The sequence below is a fragment of the Lampetra planeri genome, chromosome 2 (assembly GCF_965212315.1).
Source record: "Lampetra planeri chromosome 2, kcLamPlan1.2.h2, whole genome shotgun sequence".
Lineage (NCBI taxonomy): Eukaryota > Metazoa > Chordata > Hyperoartia > Petromyzontiformes > Petromyzontidae > Lampetra > Lampetra planeri.
The window spans coordinates 33876684-33895673 of record NC_136108.1 but is presented as its reverse complement, the minus strand read 5'-3'; the positions used below and the strand labels follow the sequence as shown (position 1 = coordinate 33895673).

General features: G+C 44.6%; 1 protein-coding gene across 11 annotated transcripts in view; it reads left to right on the top strand.

Annotated features, from left to right (window-relative positions):
* The window catches only part of LOC144732348 (nuclear receptor coactivator 2-like), an 80225-nt gene extending 64239 nt beyond the window's left edge, over positions 1 to 15986 (top strand). For 9 of the 11 annotated variants that reach the window (XM_078613835.1, XM_078613908.1, XM_078613884.1 and 6 more), the window contains 8 exons: positions 125 to 232; positions 1129 to 1465; positions 5793 to 5909; positions 6270 to 6432; positions 7539 to 7731; positions 10106 to 10186; positions 10821 to 10910; positions 11867 to 15986. In XM_078613835.1, the coding sequence (XP_078469961.1) occupies positions 125 to 232; positions 1129 to 1465; positions 5793 to 5909; positions 6270 to 6432; positions 7539 to 7731; positions 10106 to 10186; positions 10821 to 10910; positions 11867 to 11878 (1101 nt within the window). In that variant the 3' untranslated portion in view covers positions 11879 to 15986. The remainder of the gene's footprint in view (positions 1 to 124; positions 233 to 1128; positions 1466 to 5792; positions 5910 to 6269; positions 6433 to 7538; positions 7732 to 10105; positions 10187 to 10820; positions 10911 to 11866) is intronic. The other 2 variants (XM_078613893.1, XM_078613901.1) reach the window with 2 other exon arrangements.
* Positions 15987 to 18990: the final 3004 nt, after the last annotated feature.

Sequence of the window (18990 nt, the reverse complement as noted above, 5' to 3'; positions counted from 1 at the left end):
ATTCAATATGTTATTACATTTTTTTAACGGCACTAATTAATCCAGTAAGAAATTAATACGTCCGCCCCGTGGACTCTGCATCGGAAATTATTTTGTTAACGCGTTGTCTCTCTCTTGTCATCAGATGGCTCAGAACAGAGGCGCGATGATGGGAGGGCAGTTCTACCCGGGCCCCTCGGGCAGCCCTGCCCTGCGTGCCAGCCTGCCCCAGCACGCATCCGCGGCAAGTCGGGTGTGTGTGTGTCGTCGCAGCGTTAAATTCGTTTGTGAAATTAGTGACGAAAATTTTTGGCAATCGCAGTATTCACCAGGCTATAGGTCGCACCAACGTCCATTCAGTATCGTCAGCCAACTTCCAGATGATACATCTCCCCAATTTAAAGCCGCGTGTTTTCCAGAATCATCTTCTGGAAGGCAGCTTTCTGTAGCAGTACACGACCACCCAGAGGACAGAAGGAACACAATTGGTCGTTCAGAATCATCTTCCAGAAAGAGAGATCTCCCAAATTTAGAGCAGCACGTTCTTCATCATCTTCGGGAAGACGGCTTTTCATAGTACTGTATTCACTTCATCAGAAAACTTTTTCCCAAAATAACTACAAATTGTGGGGTGTGGGTATGTTTTTCTCTCCGGAGCATCTTATAATCCAGAGAATATGGTGAATATTTTTTATCAACGTTTTAGTCAATAAGGGCAATGATTGGATGAAAATCATCAGGCGTGACGATGAACACGACTCCCCCCAGCAGAGAGACCCAGGCATGACTGTGACGAGACAAAATTAACGAGCCTGTGTGAAGACGCAGCCTGAGAATTAGGGCACCGTTCGCCTCGGTTGTCATTGCCTTTAAGGAGTTCACAACCGAGATGCAGCACCTTATTTACACTGAGGTGACAATCACGAGGTCGTGTACCATGATTAGCGGTGAGGAGAGCTACCAGTGAAAACACTCGCCGCGTAAAATTTACCAACGCGCAGTTTCAAATAGTGAAAGTACGTGTTATATTTACACGGTTAAGAGTAGTTGGACATTTACAGTGAATGACAATGCTCTGTGCAGCTATAGCAGCAGTGGTCATGCTGCGGTGAGATGTTATTTAATATATATTTCTCCTGTCTACTACAGGTCACCCTGAATTCACAAATGCTGGCGCAGCGCCACAGGGAGATGCTGAACCAGCAACTGCGGCAGCGGCAGATGATGCAGCAGCAGCAGCAGCAGCAGCAGCAGCAGCGAGTGGCCGCGACAGGAATGATGAGACCACAGCATCAGGCCGCTTTCGCTCCCTCCCCGGGAACGCTGGGCCGTGGCGTGCCGGCGCCGCCACGGCACCCAGGCCTGGCGCCGTCTGCGGGGCAGGTGGCCATGAGCCAGGCGGCCTACCAGCACCAGGGCCACACGTACTCCCATCCTTACGGCAGCCCGCCCTCGCCGGGTGCGAGCAACCCGCTCTCCGCGCAGGGTGAGGCGACGTCACAGTTACGCTTGTGGTGTGTTGTGTTCGTGAGATGGCTGGATGGGCAGCACTGCAGTGGCGAGGCGTTAACTACCTTGCTTGGTACTAAAACCTACCACTATGTTTTGCCACTGGTAAAGGAGGTCTCATAGTGTAAATGCTTACCCCGAGCTCTCAATACTGTGATAGTGCACTGTTTTTGAGTTGTACGCCTTTTGGCATCATCTGGTCCCAACACCAATGGAGACTAGGCTCTAAGAAAAGCTGTCTCGGGTGTGGACCAATCAACATCAAGGACAGTGCATATCATTATCAGAGTTATTTATTTTTGTTTGCATTTTGACTGCTTGTGTTGTGGTTATTGCAAACATGATCCCTTGTATAAAGGTGTCAGTTTTGTACCAGTTGAAAGGGTAAAAACCTACTACTATACCTAGCTTGGTATCTTAGAGGTTGTGGCTTCGATCCCGACCCTGACGCCTGTATATTTGTTTACATGTGTCTCTCCCTGGTCGCGTTAATTTTTATCCGGGTCCTCCGGTTTTCCCCTCCATATTTAGAAACAATCGTTTAAGGTATTTCACTGCTATAAATTTCCACATGATAAGCCACTTTGTTGAGCTATCATTTGTGGCCAGGTCACTTCTGAAAAGGAGCTATATAGTTCAGTGGGCCTTACCAGTTAAAATGTTAAGTTTAGAGTATATTTATGTATGTATGTTGAACTTCTTTCGCATAGTACATAGCCAACCGTGCTAATTGGAGGTGCGGGGGAACGACAACAAACTGAACACAAAAAGCTGTTTGCAATCTTAGCTCCAGTGGCTTCTTAATATCAGGATGAAGCGCATTCCACACAGCCGCAACAGCGCATCTGAAAGCGCGCAATGCAGTGAGCGCTGCGGTGCGACCGTGTAGATTTTTGTGGTTGTGCTGTACAGCTATGGGATGTACTCTTGTGCAATGCTCCGTGTTGTACGGCATGGACATACATTACCATGCACCACACTTGCTTGACTCCAAACACTGTGGCCAGTGCCATGCATGGCTCTGTATTGGACATTGTAGCTTCACTTCAAAATAACAACAGCAATGGTTAAATTAACAAATGTGTTTACGGAGCCAATGTTATGATTCCATAATTGACTTTTGGATTAGGTCACGTGGCCAAATTTGTGCCGTTAATAACCGCAAGTCATTCTAACTGGATTTTTATTTTCACTTTCTGTATCTTGTCCTTTTGATACTTATAATTGCTACCTTTCATATATAATTGTGACATTTTTCTGTGAGCATTGTTCTTCAGCTTATCGGAAATCCAAAACAATCATAATTGGCCCCGTTAAACGCTTGTACACGTAGAAAATGTAATTTGTTTGACTTCACATTACAAATTTAATGGCATCGTTAATCTAAAAGCTCAATCTGTAACAGCAATGCCGCGTGTTTGACATGATGTCCCGACATTTCACTCCCAAGTACTGAGAACTTCTTTAGCTACTGAATTGTGGAGCTCACCGTTATGGTCTGATCCATATCAGAGTGCTGAGCCAATCGTCATCAAGAGCCAACAATACTATATTTGTATAATCACGGGAGAAAATGAGTTTCTTATTATAGTTCCTGAAGTTGCCCGCATGCTGAAAAATGCGCGACACAACCCGAAAACACGTCGGAGGGCCAGACCGGTGCTGTTGTTATTCTGGAGGGCAGCTACATTGCCTAATGTTTAGCTTGCTCGCATTGTGATTGAACAAGTGCAATGAGAATGGTAATTAATGTTCATGTCAAAGAATCCCCATGACGTTCAGTGGCGTAGAACATTGCGTGCGTGTGGCGTGGTCAAACTTGGGAGAATCGTGCATCATTACTGAACATTTATGCTTGAATTAAGTGCCTTCCCCGGCTCTGGGTGTCCCTCTGAGGCAGAACTCTGTCAAGTCTGCACTTGTTTTTTTTTATGTCAAGGAGCCGTTGTTTTTTTTCTGATGGTTTTAAAAACAAGTGAGTTTTCTTTTTTCTCTTGAAGTAATTTTCCTGCTAATTTCTGCCGCTGTGGTTTAATACCTCAAGCAACTTACATGAACAATGATTTAAGGTATCATTCCACGATTGAGGTATTTAATTTCCATGGAAATTAATGTTTACAAAATCCCCCTGCCAATTTGTTTCGACAGCTGGGTTCCACTTCTTGTGGTCATGTCCACGGTTTATGATCCAGGAGCCTAGGCCTAGTGGCGGCGCCATTCACCTCTCGCTGCAGAAGTGCACCGCTTGAATCCAGCGGCCACCTTGATTATTCATGCGCGTGCAATAACCATAACACGATGTGCCCATCTGATTAACAGTGGAAGTTAAATATTACCCCCCATCGCTGACATAATTTGCAAGAGTAGGCCATTTTGTGCCAGCGTCAAATTTGCTCAATAAAAAAAAATGTACCTGCAAATTAACAAATTGGGATTTGTTACACACAGCAGTGATTTGTGCCCCATGCTGGCAAGATAATTCCCCAGATCACTCTTGCAAATTGGACGTGTGTGAAAAAGAGATTTATAGGTCATCGGACTCCAGTGTAAATAAATATTCTGATTCTGCAATTAGACCTATCCTGGTCTCTTGAGTTCTCACCTGGTTGAACGAAATCCACATGAAAGTAAAACAAATCATATTGTGAAGGGCAGTGTTAATCTCCTTCAAATGTAACATCTGGAACCTCCTGATCTTCATGTGAAAATGTATTCTAAATCTTTAAGGTCTAGATTTCTGAAAGAGTATTGGCGAACTGAAATGGACATGATTTTTTTTTTATAAATATACGCTGCCAAGCTTGGTGGTGTTCATTCAGATGCTGTCTTTCCGACAGCCCTGTTCTTCACCTGAGGACGGCTGCTTGTGTTGTGGCCGAAACGTCGTGAGAATTGTATTTTATAATGTTTTATTTTTATTATTTTATTATTTCCCTTCTATGTGACTTTACCGAAAGAACCAAGAAGATGAATTGGTATAATTCTCATTGATATAAACCTCACATTGTCAGGGATTTTTCTATCCTCGTCAAGTTCAAAAAGATATCGCAGGCCAGTGCGATGCAAGTTGCACTTCGACATTGCCAGAGGCGAGGAATGCCAAGCTAATTACAGGCAATAACAAGAACGTTAACATCAAAAGTCTGTTTCAGGAGAGAGGAGAATTTAAACAATTATTCTATTCTATTTCGGATTTACATAGTGCTGCTTAGCAGCAGTGCCCAACTGCTGCTAACAAATAAGACATCCAACACGTTCGTCAATATCACTGCCATAAAATAAAAATATTTAATAGGTTATGTTTCAGGCAATGACCATCCTTCACTGCACTTGGATGGCCGTTGCCAGATGTAATAAGTGTGATTGAAGAATATGAGTTTTTTTTAGGAGGATTTAGGTGAATTTTAAGCAAAAGATGAAAATATTCTTTGGGTCTTTCGGTAAAGTCACGTAGATAGGTTCAAAAACATTACAAAAAACTACGACGTTTCGATCGCAACACAAGTGGTCGTCATCAGGTGGAGATAAAAAGAGGGGTTAGCCTCTGAAGGCAAACTGTTTTCAAGGTTTAAAATGGAGGTCGCCCAAGTGTCAGAACGTGGTGGGCGGGGCATGAGCCATGGGGGAGCGTGATTGGAGGAGCTTATGTTAATGTGAGAGATTAAAAAACTAGTGAGCAACGGACAGTGCTAAAATGGAAACATTACAGCCAGTTATGACTCAAACTGGTTGATAACGTCCTTTCAGTGATTGCTGAGTTTGTACCCATCCTCTCGGTTGAAATTGTGTCTATGTCTGTATATATATAGATGGCTTCATGAACGAATCTTTGTTGATGGCCAGTGGGCTTGCAAAGTACCTTAGAGAAATACGTTTCGTGTGAAATTGACTTTTTTTACCTATCTACGTAACTTTACCGAAAGACCCAAAGAATATGAATTCCTGCAGTCACGAAAGCTTAAAGTCAAGATTTAAAAGATTCAAATGCCTACAGGCACTAAAAAGTGACGTGGATGTCACCACTGTGAATAATGAAAGTCGGCCAAATGTATAAAATAAATGAATACACTTTTAAATGAGGACAAAGCGTGCTACACTGGCTTAATGACAAAATAAATGAGCAGACAATGTCTGCTTCACATATCAATCTCTCCACACAAAACACGAAAGTATTTCTTGCACAACCCATCGGCAGCAGCAAAGAACAGTGAATCTGTGGCAGTGCTGTGTTATTAATTTTAGTTTTGTATACGGATCGGACATTCAAGAAGTCACATTGGTAATGTGGAACCATCTCCCTCCAGGAATGCATCAAGGTGTGCAAAGTGGGATGGCTGCAAGAGGAGGTATGATGACAGCAGATGGCATGGGCCAATATGGGCCGGGCATGGGACAGCAAAATGTGTTCCAGTTTCATTCAGGTAAGGACACTTATATTCGATCAGCTAGATCACGCTATCCTGACTTTTACTGCACATTTGCCAAACTCGCATAGAGTCTGCCATAGTGTAACGATTAGCACAGTGGATTAGTGATCCAGAGGTCACCGGTTCCATTTGATCTCTCGGCGTGGCAGTCGAAACAATGGTGCAAATTTATAAAAACCTCTTCTCTATTGTCCAGCTGTGGATTGAAAAATGACTGTGTCACAACATGCTACTATTAGCAGGTGACATAAGCCAATCAAAAATGTTGTTCTTCAGGCGCATTGGTATGGTTGCGTAAGTTATGTTTGATAAAATCCTCACCGTAGTAGTGTGGTTTATTTTTTGCCCATGTAGAATGTTTGATTTGTCCAGGGATGTCCCAGCCGTCGGACACAGGCTTTGGGATGGCCCCCGGACCCGGCAGCCCCCTGCTGTCCCCGCGTCTGGCCCCACAGGGCCTGCTCATGGAGGCTCCGAGTGACATGAAGCCTTGGGACACCAGCGCGATGACCAACAGGTTTGACATGTGCCACTTCCAACTCTTGTTGCACACTGGCGGTCGGTCGCCTCCTTTTCACTCTTCTGTCACTGCTACTGCCACTGTTACCATTGCCATGAACTTAACTCGTTGATTCCATCGCCCATGATGAGGACTCAGTCTTGCAAGACTGCCTGTTTGGTCTCGCCCACTGTTCAGCCACTACACTACAGGTCACAACACTTTTTCTGTTCCATGCCTCGCACTCCTCGACTTTGGAATTCCCTCCCATTGTCTCCTTTCACCAAGTTCTTTATAATCTTGCATTGTTCAAGAAATGTGTTCAATGTGTTAATTACTATTTTTATAGTGCTGTTACTGGCCCTTTGGCGTTTTTGGGCTCTTTGAGCCTGTGCTGAGCAACTGCGCTACAAGAAAATAATTCCTGGCTGCACAGTCGAGGTTGTGTGTCCCACCCATGCTGTCTCAATGTGGGCTTGAACTTTTGTGGAGGATAGAAAAGCTACTTAAAATGTACTTTTAGGCACACTCAAGTAATCCCGCTGTGCCTTTAAAGGCATCCTTTCTTCATCAAAATGTTTTATACCAAAACTAATGTTGACGGTTAAATTACTCAACCTCGAAATCGACCGTTGGTTGGTGAAGGCAGGAATCGTAGATACGGAAACGTAGAAGAACAGTACAACAAAAGAGTGTGTTTGTTGTGCTGCCCACCACATGCAAGGTGGTTGCCTATCCAAGCGCTTGCTATCCAGGCCTCAACCCTGCTTCTTAGCTTCCAAGATATTGACCAAGTCCGGCACATTCCGGGTGATTTGGTCACAGCGTTGTTTGGCACGATGTCCGGTGTTTCGCTGCATATGCCTGGAGCTTCTTCAGCCTGGAACAACCTCAAGAAGCTCCCAGCACGTGCGGCGAAACGTCAGGCGTCGTGCCGAGCATAGCGCGGTACAACCATAAAACGTATCGAAGAAGCTACGCGGCACAAGTGCAAAAACCTACGCAAGGAGGAATCGGGTCACGAGCTCGGTGCGTGTGTAATGTATTGCTACGCACGCGCGTTTTCCGCTCGCGCCAACGCACGTTCCTAATGGCTGCTGTTCTCTGTTGGCGCGTGTGCACAGTGAGATGTACCATCAGCAGTTTGGGCGGCCGGGCAACCCTAGCCCCTTCGGTGGCATGGGTCTGCCGGAGTCTATGGGAGCAGGCGGCGGTGACGGTGGCGGCGGCGGTGGTGGCAATGGTGCTGCGCGGGTGGCCGGTCCCTGCCCAATGGGCATGTCTGCAGAGCTGCCCTCTGATGTGGTTGCTAGCCAGGTGGGTGTGCGGCGTTACTCGTTGCCTCGTCGATACGACGTGTACAGGGTGATGCATTCATGTAGGTGCCCCACTGTGATAATGATTATCATAACAAGTGAAAATGTGTAGAGAAAACAATGCCGATGTTAAGTTATGGAGTCATCGATTTCACTATTCACTCGGCTGTTGAGAAATAAATTGGCGGGGTGTCAAGAAAGTGATCACCCTGTATGTACATATGCTTATCGTCATCGATCATGTTCTGTCCAATGGTGGATAAAGGCCTTGCCATGCCGTTACCATCTCTCATGTGTTCATGGTCTTGCGGTACAACAATCATTGCGCCCTACTGCGAAATACTTGGCAGGACCCTCCTGAAAAAATGTCTTTAGACTCGGTTAAGCTTTCCTGGCTTTGCCTAATAATGAATAATACCCTCAGCGTCTGCATGTGAAACTGATTTCATCTCCACAGTGCACGTCATCTGGGACATCTTCTCCTCGTTTGGCTGCCACTCTGTGATGCGTCGGTAGTGGTAGTGGTGTTGTACCGGGAGTGTAGCGGTTAGCACACTGCGCTACGAACCTGGCGACCCGAGTTCGATGCCCGTTCACGGCCAACACCAGTGACGATTATCTGAACCGGTCCTGGGCCTCCCCTCGGTCCACTAAGCCTCGTGCGCCGAATCGGCCTTCATAGGTGCTACTCGCTAACAGCACTTGCCCCAACAGTCTGTTGAGGCTACACGGGCGATCTTTGTCTTTGTACCCGCACATGCAGCACCAACCACGACCATCACCACCATCAATGCAATGACGGTGCGTTAAAACTGAAACCTATAGCCACTGCTCGGCTGACGTTTAGGGCAATGAGCCCTTCAGAGCGGAGAGGGCCAGCCCTAACCATAGCCCCCGCACCTCTGATTAGCACTGTTGGCTACATACGGTGCGAAATAAGTAATACATGCATTCATATTGACCACTGGCCCATCGTCCCTTCTAGCGACATAATCCGTCCAAGCCCGCTTAGTTTCATTCACGATCCGTATGATGTCTCTAGCTTTTGCGTACCTTCTTGATTCACCTTGTTCCTCATCCTGTCTCTCTCCCCTTCCACTGTAATTCTCTCGGTGTAATTCCAAGCCTCGATCTCTCCGCGCTGGTGTGTAAAATTCAGCTTTTGTGCAGTGTTCTTCGTCATTGTCCATATTTTTCATCCGCATGTCAACGTAGGTTAGAAACACCGCTGATATATATACCTTTTTCTGCTTTAATATATATGGTAATTTAGTAGGAAGTCAACCCCGTTCATTCATCCTTGTGTAATTTTTATTCCGTTTGTTCAATGCAAAGTAAGCTGTCATCAGTTCCTATGTCACTCGTTTTAAGAGAGCTATGATATGCAGCAGGTAGGTTTGACCTGTGATTGTGCTGTCACACTTCGGGAAAGCGTTTGAAATTTCAGTAAATATTTCCGCTGCCATTGCCATGGAGATTTTCAAACAAGATAATCAAAATCTGTGGCTGTCTTCATCGTTGTGGCTTTCACGATGACAAAGCGGTTAGCAAGCCACCTTCAGTATTTACCGGTTCGGGAATTTTAACATGAACTAGATTTAAACGTGGTGAAATTGGTGAGCGTGGCAATCAAAACGATGGAGCAAGTTTCTTGAATCCCTCCCGTCACTGTCAAGCCCAGCAGTATAATTAACAATAAAACTGAATGCCCTCGTCAACAACGTTGCCTTTGAAGAAACTATTTATGTACTTGGCGACGATTAGGGCAGTGGCCCTTAGTCTTAGCGTCAGCCACACTTGTTCAATCACTTGCCAAATTAGTGTGCTCAATTGTACAAGCAATAAGGCAGATATTGGCCAGTTTCACTCGCCTGGGATACTGCTGTGGTGTAATGGTTTAGCATTAGCGCATGGGACTTCCAATCCAGAGGTAACAGGTTCGACTCCATCTCCCGCCGCGGCAGGCGAAATGACGGTGCAAGCTTCTTAAATTCCCCACCACCACCGCCTCTGTCCATCTGAGAGCATCAATGGGTGCACCACAATGAGTCGATTGGCAGGTCGCGTGCGTTGGGGTCAAGTGTGGGTTCTCCCACCTCTTCCAAGATGTCTGGCCAACATGGAAGAGTAGGCCAAACTATCCTCTAAGGTTCCCTCTCATCGAGGCCCTTCCACCAGCAGTTTGCGTGAGCAAAAAGATGCAGGGCTGCACCTTTACCAGTTTTGAACACTAAAAACCATTCAAATTTGAACTCCACAGCTATTGAATCGACGTGTTTTTAAACGATGACATTTCGCTACCGTCTCCAGGTTGTTGCAAGTGGCTCCGATTTTATTTCATTAATGTTTTAAATGTGTACTTCAATTATCCACAGATGAATCTGGTAAGACAGGCGATGAAAGTGGAGTCCCCCTGTGGCTACGATCAGTACGGCAACATGGCCAGTGAAGACAAGGTTGGTCACTATCTTGTTGTTGCCCGTTGTAATTGCCTGTTCTCAAAACCCTCTCCCTTGTCTTGTACGCTTTCAGTAGTGCTGCTTGTTCGTGGCCACTTGGCGTTTTGGGCATTTGGGCTTGTACTCTGTATACGTAAAGGGGAAAAAAAACGGAGTGTTTGGGACAAAAATAATCAATTTAACTTATCGAGCTGGGTTATCCAATTATTCAAGTAATCTGTTATGAAAGTTATTGTGGGGAACAAGTTCTCCCACCTCTGTCGCCACTTGTGTCGCTGGACGGGAGGTGATGAGGGTGTGGTTTGGTGACATCCTCCCCGCATCATCAGCCGTGTCACGCTTGGCGTGGCTTGGGGGAGCTTTCCTGCCTTCAGTAGGCAGGATGTTGGAGCGGGCCCCCATTTTTAAAGGTGCCCCAGTAATCGTAAGCGAAGATAAATGCGACCCGATCGGCTCTTTGTTCCAGCCCTAGTAGGTTCACATTCTTATGACTCTTTGCTTTTCTCGCAGTTGTCCTTTGTGTGCTGGACAAAGTGCCAGTAAGGTGTCCCCCCTCTGTTCAGTTTACCGAGTGGATTGCCCGCGAAAAGAATGCACCTTGACGAACGTTTCTCAAATCTCCGTTGCTTAGGTGACGGACTCTCCCATGAGGCCTCCCAGCCTCCTGCCGGGCCAGCTGCCGAGCTCTGACGTGATGCACCCAGAGACCAACACATTACAGGTCGGTAACCTCGACCGCTAAATCTTCGGCGGCGTCGTCTTGTGTTGAAAGCCCTCTGACCAAATTGTTCGTAATTTGCAAAATCGGTCTGGCCCTCTGCACGACCTTGGGAACTTAAGCTGGGTTGTGATCCTGGTTAGTACTTGGAAGGGCGATCACCATGGCCACAAACTGATGCAGTATCTGTCGTAGAATTGCAATCGGGTTGTAACTTGTACACAGCCTGTGATAAGAGTAGAAACACTGTTGTCTCCATTTTGATCACTGTGTGCGCTGCCATCTAGTGGAGAGGTCTGAAGACTCCCATCTCGAACCGGTCTTGAGGTGTGAGAGTGCAGAGGAAGTGATTGCAGAACAAATACATTGTTCAAAAACAATAGTCTGGACAATGTACATGAGCAAATGAGGATAAACAAAGTAGAAACGTTAGATTGTGCTTGAGAATATGTTTCGCCCATTTCGTATTTGAGTTGTATTAATATGCTATCTGGATGGATGAAAGAATGTTTTGTGGAAAGCTGTTCGACAACTTTGGTGCCAAACGTTCAAGCGCTCGATCATTATTAATGTCGTCCGCCGTTCTTGCCGTAAAGAAAAATCTCCCATCACTGGAGCATCATCTCCCGTTTGTAATATTCATTTAGCAATAATACCGCCAAATATATCGACTCCCGGCGTTGTGCAGCAGCTACATGGGTTGTATTGAATTTTTTTATTTACATCTTCTAATACCAGAAAAAGGGGAGTGCTTCACATAGTCGAAGAGTAAATGACACGATCCGTCTGTTAACATTTAAAAGTTGTGGTTTGCTCCATAAAATATTCACACCAATGTAGCCACTTCAGTCGCTTTCTTCGTAATTCCAAACTTAGACGAGGCTTTCAAGTGATCGCCACATGTACTTCTCCGGTTGATATTTTACTCACTCTGTCTTCCCGTGTCTTTTGTTTTGCAGAATTTCTGCTGATCTTCCCAAGAAGTCACACAATGTATTCCTTGATTTTGACACTGACAGGTTAAACCAATAACACCAGCAACGTATAACTTTCAAGACTCTTCAGCCTCAGACAGCGGACAGAGGTCCAATGTTTAATGATTAAAGCCTGTTGTACATAATTAAAGCTTTCTTTCAAAGCACTGTAATTTATCTCAGCCCAGGCTACACCAGTATTACACGATGTCACAACGACGCTTCGTCTGTTACATTGTATTTGGGCTGGAAAAATCTATTAAGTTAGGTGTGCAAAATAGATGGAATTCGTATTAATTCTGAAAAGACAGATGGGTAAAAAAATGCCCTAGGGTGCTTTGAAATATATAATTTAAAAAAAAAGTTCTAAAAGCTAACAATATTTAAATGTAAAATTGCACTTTAAAAGAATACACGAATACAATTACTGTAATGCTAATTATTTCTAATTTTAATTGGTACATTAACTCTTGAGATGCTGCCAGAGTGTAAGAGTTAGGAGCTCACCGGACTTGCAATCCAGAGATCGCCGGTTCTATTCAATCTCCTGGCGCGGCAGTTGAAACAATCATGGAAACCTCTCGTAGTCTCCCCCATACAGCAGTATAAATGGGCCACCACAGTCAATTGGCAGGCTGCCTTTGGTGGGGTTAAGTGTGGGTATCCTCACTGCTTTCAAATTGTCTGTGGTATGGAAGAGTAGGCCAAATACCGCCTAGCTGGGCTCTATAGCTCCCTCTAGTGGAGGCCCTTGTGCTAGTTTTATGAGTAAGTAATTGCAGGGCAGCACCTTTACCCATATTAAAACTAAACTAAACTTTTGATTTTAGCAGGTAAGGTCCATATTGACTCTGTAAAAGTCGTATCTTTTTTTCCAGCCCTATACGAACAAAATAATCGGATCTTCCACACGGAGGCACCTCGGATGTATAATTTAAAGATTGTTGAATGTAGGAAGGTCACTTGACTTTTGAGGTCTTCATCGTGGAAGCTTGCAGAGAATGCACACGCAACATTGTGTCTGGAGTTAGAATAATGTTAAGGAATGCTTGGTTATTATTTTTTGGAAACACAATTTTGAGTTTTTTTATATGTATATGAAAAAAAAATCTGTGACCCCCTCCCACCCCCCCCCCCCCCCACCAACTGTGTTGCCCATGTTTTATTTTGTATACTTTTTTAATTATTACAGGGTACTTGAGCTGATGCTGGTCGATTCTTTCTGTGCAAGATGTAGTTAAAAGTTCACAATAAAAAAAAAATTGCTTCGTTGTTCGACTAAACAATTTAATGTTGCAGTATTTGCTTTAGACATTTTTTTTTTAGACGGGTAGAGGCCGTGGCCTAATAATTTTATAGTCCTATGTCTGATTTCTTTTTGCAAAAAAAAAAGAGTTTCACTCTAACTCAAAACACAATGTCTGCATTCCCATGTGTGCTCCAAAGTGTTTGGGCGCGCCGCTCGCCATCGTCGTAAAGATCGGCGCCTTTTATTCTTCCAGCTGCCAGAGAGGGGGAGACACATGTGACCTCATGTGGTCCAGGGGGCGTGACTTGCCTGTTGAACAACCACATGCTCTGGCAGACACGAAAGCTCCCGAGGATGGCGTGCGCGCACGCACACAAGCTCCAGACGGTGTGCTTTTCATCTTGTGTCAGGAAGGTTTTTAGAAAACGGTTTAAAAACAAATAATGTTTTGCTTAAAAAAACAAATGAGACGTGAGTTCGATTTCTTCAAATGTTTGGAATGGTGATGATGATTAAAGAGAGCTATAAGTGATTGGCTTAGTCAGCTTTGTCAAGGCATAGTTTAAGCAGCAGCAGGTACTTTGGTTTGATAAAGTGCATTTGAAATGATAAATAGATCGGTTTGTGTTTTTTTAACAACACGGAGGAGGGGAGGGAGTTGCCGACTTCTGTTTTAGAAAACAAAAAAGACTGCAAACGTTCTTAAAGAAGTATCCTTTAAAGCAATATACCTTGTTCGCTCATTGCCAACAGTACAGACTTTACACTGGTACCAGGTGACGTTTGCGTTGGGTCTAGGGACTGAAGCGTTCCGACGATGTACAAATGTACATGGGCTCCGGGTGTGAAGGGGCCGCCGTGTGTGTGATGGCACATTGGGGGTGGGAAGGGGGGGGCAGTTGTTTGTTACTTTTGTAAAGCCACTTTTATCCCACACAAAAATAAAAACGCCACCCAAATTGTATAAAGGAAAAAAAAACATTTTAAAATAACCCATTTAGGGAATGGAATCAAAAGCCAATGCAGAGTGTTATTTCCTATTTTTGTCCAACATTTTTGTAAATATGTAAAGAGAAAAAAAATACATTTGTTGATTATTTATGATGTACAATATAACCCATATGTTCATTACTTTTGTTTGGTTTGCCACCGGGGTTCCTAGTCAGTACATTTTTCTGTTTTTTTCTTTTATGCACTTTGCTCTGAAACAGCCATGTGTGTGCTTTTAGTTACCCATGTTTTATGAACTCGTGCTGTGTACAAATGGACAGGGCGTACCGTTTGCAAAGTGTAATTCCCCTCCCCCCGCCCCCGCAAGGCTGCTGATTAATGAATTAGTAGTCAAGTAAAATTTTTGTAGCCGCATTTTAGCAGTTTGCTTCGTTTCACAAAATTAAAATAAGTCTATTCTAAATATGTTCAAATAACCTGTAATAATTCCATGTTCAATTTCGTGTATTCCAGTTGTCCTCTTTCAGCATATTACAGTATTCACTTTGCTTTAAAATGCGTTTGTCTTGCAAGTGTATGTACGTGTGCATACTTATATATAAAACTATATAACTTATGAGCGTTTAAATGATATGGCCAGTATTTACAGTCTTAATCTGTGAGCCCTCCACCCCCATCTAGCGGGTCTGAGCTGTGTGTCCCGCAGTGGTTTTGAGTCGACGGCAGAAGAAAAACACCTCGTGTCTGCTTGTAACCAGGCGCATTGAACTCGCACGAGTGTTGCATTCGTGTTCTGGGCCTTTTTGCTCCCGTAGTCGTTTCGTTTCGCTAAAATCGTGAAGCACAAGGTGTGGTGGTGGTGGTGGTGGAGGAGGTGGAACCGCGGCGGTAGCTGGCAGTGAAGGGTCTGAATCGGTGCGCAAAATCCCCTGCAGGGCAACCAAGCCGTGTTGAATGTGGCCTTAAGGATAAATGAGCGTTGGGTAGGGGGGGGATGAGCGGGGCGGGGAAATGTTCCAAAACGGCTCCCGTGTGGCACAGCCGCAGATATGCAGGCAACAGACCCGGCGCTGCCTGAATTTCATTTTAGCCTATTAATCGTGACGTTTCGTCGTGTGTGATGATATCCTCAACGTTAGGACGCGGGCGTGTTTTGATCGGTAGTGTATTTAAACTGCGTAATTGAAATGGCGGCGTAGTTCAACTCTGGCGTTTTTCAACATCGGTCGATTGGTCACCTGTTCAGGCCAGAAATAATACCGGCTTAATTGGTCTTCATCGTGCACAGGTAAATTTAACATTTTTCCCAAGATCATGTTTCCACCATCAGGCCTTGAAACACACATGCCCATCTGAGCATCAGAACATGCGTTTCTGAGAGTCCAATTGTAAAAAAATATATATTGCCCCTGACGACCTTTCGTTAAAATTACCTTATTTTGCGTAGTGGAGGCGCATACATTGTCCTATGTTTGTGCTCGTGTTGTGCAGACCCTAATATAAGATGAAAAATGAAAAGCTCCCGACTTTGGCTCCGTTGTCTAAAAACGTGTGTGCGTTCACCGTTGCTTTGATTCTTATTGGCGCATTTTGTTTTAAAGAGACGGCGATTGGGTGTCAAGGGAAGCGTGCACACCAAAGCAATGCTTCGCTTGCCAAATTGGGTAAAATTCGTGGCAGATGCAGTCGGGTGATTGCCAGGTTACGTCTTCATTGTCATTATGACGAGTGACACTTTGGTTTGACTCGCCGCTTCTGTGATTTGTGTTTTTCCCTTTTTTTCTAGCCTGTACTAAAAGCTTTACAAGGCTCTAATGCTCTCTCAATGCAAAATCTTTCATTTAATTAATGTGTTTCACTGAATATGGGTTTATTGTTGTTAATAAAGCTAACCAACTGGTACAATTGCCTCGAGTCTGTTCATATTAAAACGTATTTTCGCAGAGCGAAGAATTACACTGGTCAACAAAAAAAAAATTCTGGCCTGGACTTTTGCAGCTGTTTTAGACTAATTTCAGGGTAATGATTCCAAATCTGATCTCAGATTTGCTCGAAATTAACTCTGTCACTTATGATTGCAAGTTGTTGCGAGTCAGTGACTGCTTTAGTGTTAAAATATGGTGCTGTATTTTTAGGATATTGTTTTTAATATAATTTAATGTAGATATCCACATTTATTTATTAGTTTTCTTCTACAGTTTTTATTGAAAATGCAATATTTGATATCTCAAAAACCTGATGTGATAGACAAAAACTGATGCCAGATTTGGAATCAGCACCCCAAAATTACCTTAAAACCGTTGGAATACCTTATGCCAGTGTAATCGAATGAGATGCCAAAAAGTGAGATGGCGAACAAAAAGTGAAGATGCCATCCTTGGAAATGGCCTCCACCATTGGCCTCTCTGTCTTGTGAAGAAGATCCATTACCCAAAACGTTTTCTGTTATTCTTTTTCGGGAAATGTTATTGACGAATGCTTTTTTTATACTTGGAAATGGGAGGGAGGGGACAAGCGGGTTATGATGCAAAGCAGCACACACAGCCAACCAAACTGAATCCCCTACCCCTAATACTAGCAAGCTCGCAAACTCACCCCCAGCACGACCTCGACATCCGACTTCCAACTCTGGCTCCACGTCTGGTACTGCTCGGCCTCCCTTTTCACTTTGTCCATTACGTTACTCGACAACAGACACCGTCATATTACACGCGAGCAACTAGGTATAACAAGGATTCAAGATCCACGGTATGTATGTTGAACTTGTTTCGTACGGTACGTAGCTCATTGGTTACGTCGTTTTGTAACAAACAAAGAAAACAACGATTGCCAAAAGCCATTTGGACAAACACCCTTCGCAAAGGAAAGGAAACGGTTAAGCAGCACCGTCTAATTAGGCTCATTCCGTCGAGTACAATTAGAGGAGCCCACGAGTAACAAGCTGGACAGCAGCTGGTGCTTTCAGGGGGAGTATTTGTTGTTAGGGGAGTCATGCTATCTGCCCTATCCGATGCTATACATTCGATTGTACGCTGTATCCTTGTAGAATAGGAATCGGAATCGACACAAATGAAATAAAAAGGTGGACGGGAGCAAGTTATGTTTGAAAAACGGATTATTAATTTAAAAAAATAGGATAAAGTTAACAGAATCAGAATGTATTTATACTGGATGAATCGGATGAGCTATACAGCTATTTTTCACAGATGTCCAGCGACGTTTGTCCATGGTCTATAATACCTGCTCTGACGTATGGATCAGATACAAGGACATTAACACGCAAGCACGTAACAAAAGATGTGTGAACATACGCGTGGAGGAATGCAGGCATTCAAATTACGCCGAGAAACGGGCGATGGGACACGCGAATTGTGAACCACACGCAGATTATAAAGACGACGACGACTCGTGAAGACCTTGGCAGGACGCACGCTAAAAGGTTGATGATGCATTGCCCCCCCCCCCGATGGGAAATAATCGAGACGGAATGTCAACCAGGGAATTGAACGCGGTCAAGCAGCAACGGCCGTCGAGAGGGATGCAGCGATTCAATCGACTCGCTCGCGGGTGCCGCGTGATGCGTCGACATCGCAGAAATCGCGTGGGGAAGGCCTTTTATCGTCCAGCAGTGGGTTGATCTTGTTGGCTGATGGTCACGTTCGACCCGTGGGCCCTGAGCCCCCCCCCCCACCGCCGCATCCGTGGTCTGGAGTATTGCAGACTCGAAATCAACTTATTTATTTCGAACTGCGTGTTGCGTTCCGTTTGTTATCCTTCCCCGGCACCTCCGATTAGCACGGCTGGCTACGTACGGTGAGAAAGAAGTTCAACATAGTTTTGAAGTTTTCGTGACTGCAGGGATCCATACTCTTTGGTTCTTTCGGTAAAGTCACATAGGTGACCGCAAGAACCAAAGAATATACGTTCAACATACATACATCCGAGACGGGCAATAGTCCCCTTTCACGGTAACTTTCAGCCTAATGGGCTCACCAAGTAAAACATTAACCCGTAAAAACAAAGTTTTTCACTATAAATCCTTTATATGCGTGGCGGCTAGAGTCCTCTCGTCCTCTGGCTTGAGATGGCTGCCACCTATGGGTCAGATGATTGCCTGCCACCATTAAGCAATTGGTAATTAAATTTTAAAACATTTTCCTAAAAAGTGTAAAATTTTGGAAAAAAATGTTCACGAAAATAAATTGTCACGCACAACGAGTCTGTGTGCAAAATGTCAGCTCGATTGGATCACGGGAAGTGGGTTAAAAAACGACCGAAAGATTTGCACGGTCGTAAGCGCGCAAGCAAGCAAGTGAACTTAATATAAAGGATTTATAAATCAAACCCGTGCCTAGGTAGCAGGTGAGTTACAGATACAAAGGGTGCAGCCCTTAAATGACTCACGTTGCTGCTGACGGAAAGGCTTTCACTTGAGGTCAGCTCATTAAAGACCCACCTGGAGGAAATGTGGCCTTCTCTTGCTCTCTCGCTGACGGAGTACCCACACTTTAGCCCACCACACGCGGCTTGACCGGTCCAACTAACCGTGGGTGCACAGGTTACACCGCTGAGTGGGCTGAGGGAGGAATAATAGTAAATTCATCTACATATATATAAAAGGCAAAGTTGTGATTGTGTCTGTTCAAAATGTTTAGCGTACTTCCCGACATGCAACAAACTGGAAATTTGCCATGTGGGTACTTTCCAGACTGTACACCATGCAAAAATAATAAAAAAAAATACACTTTTGTGTTTTTTTTTGGGGGGGAGCTCAAAAATGCATTTATTTTTTTGCACGGCAAATGAGCTGTGACGTCACATCTGTCATGTGACCCGCGCACGTGGAAGCGTAACGCATTGTAGTGTAGCGGTTCGCGTGCTGCGCTACGAACCCGGCGACCCGAGTTCG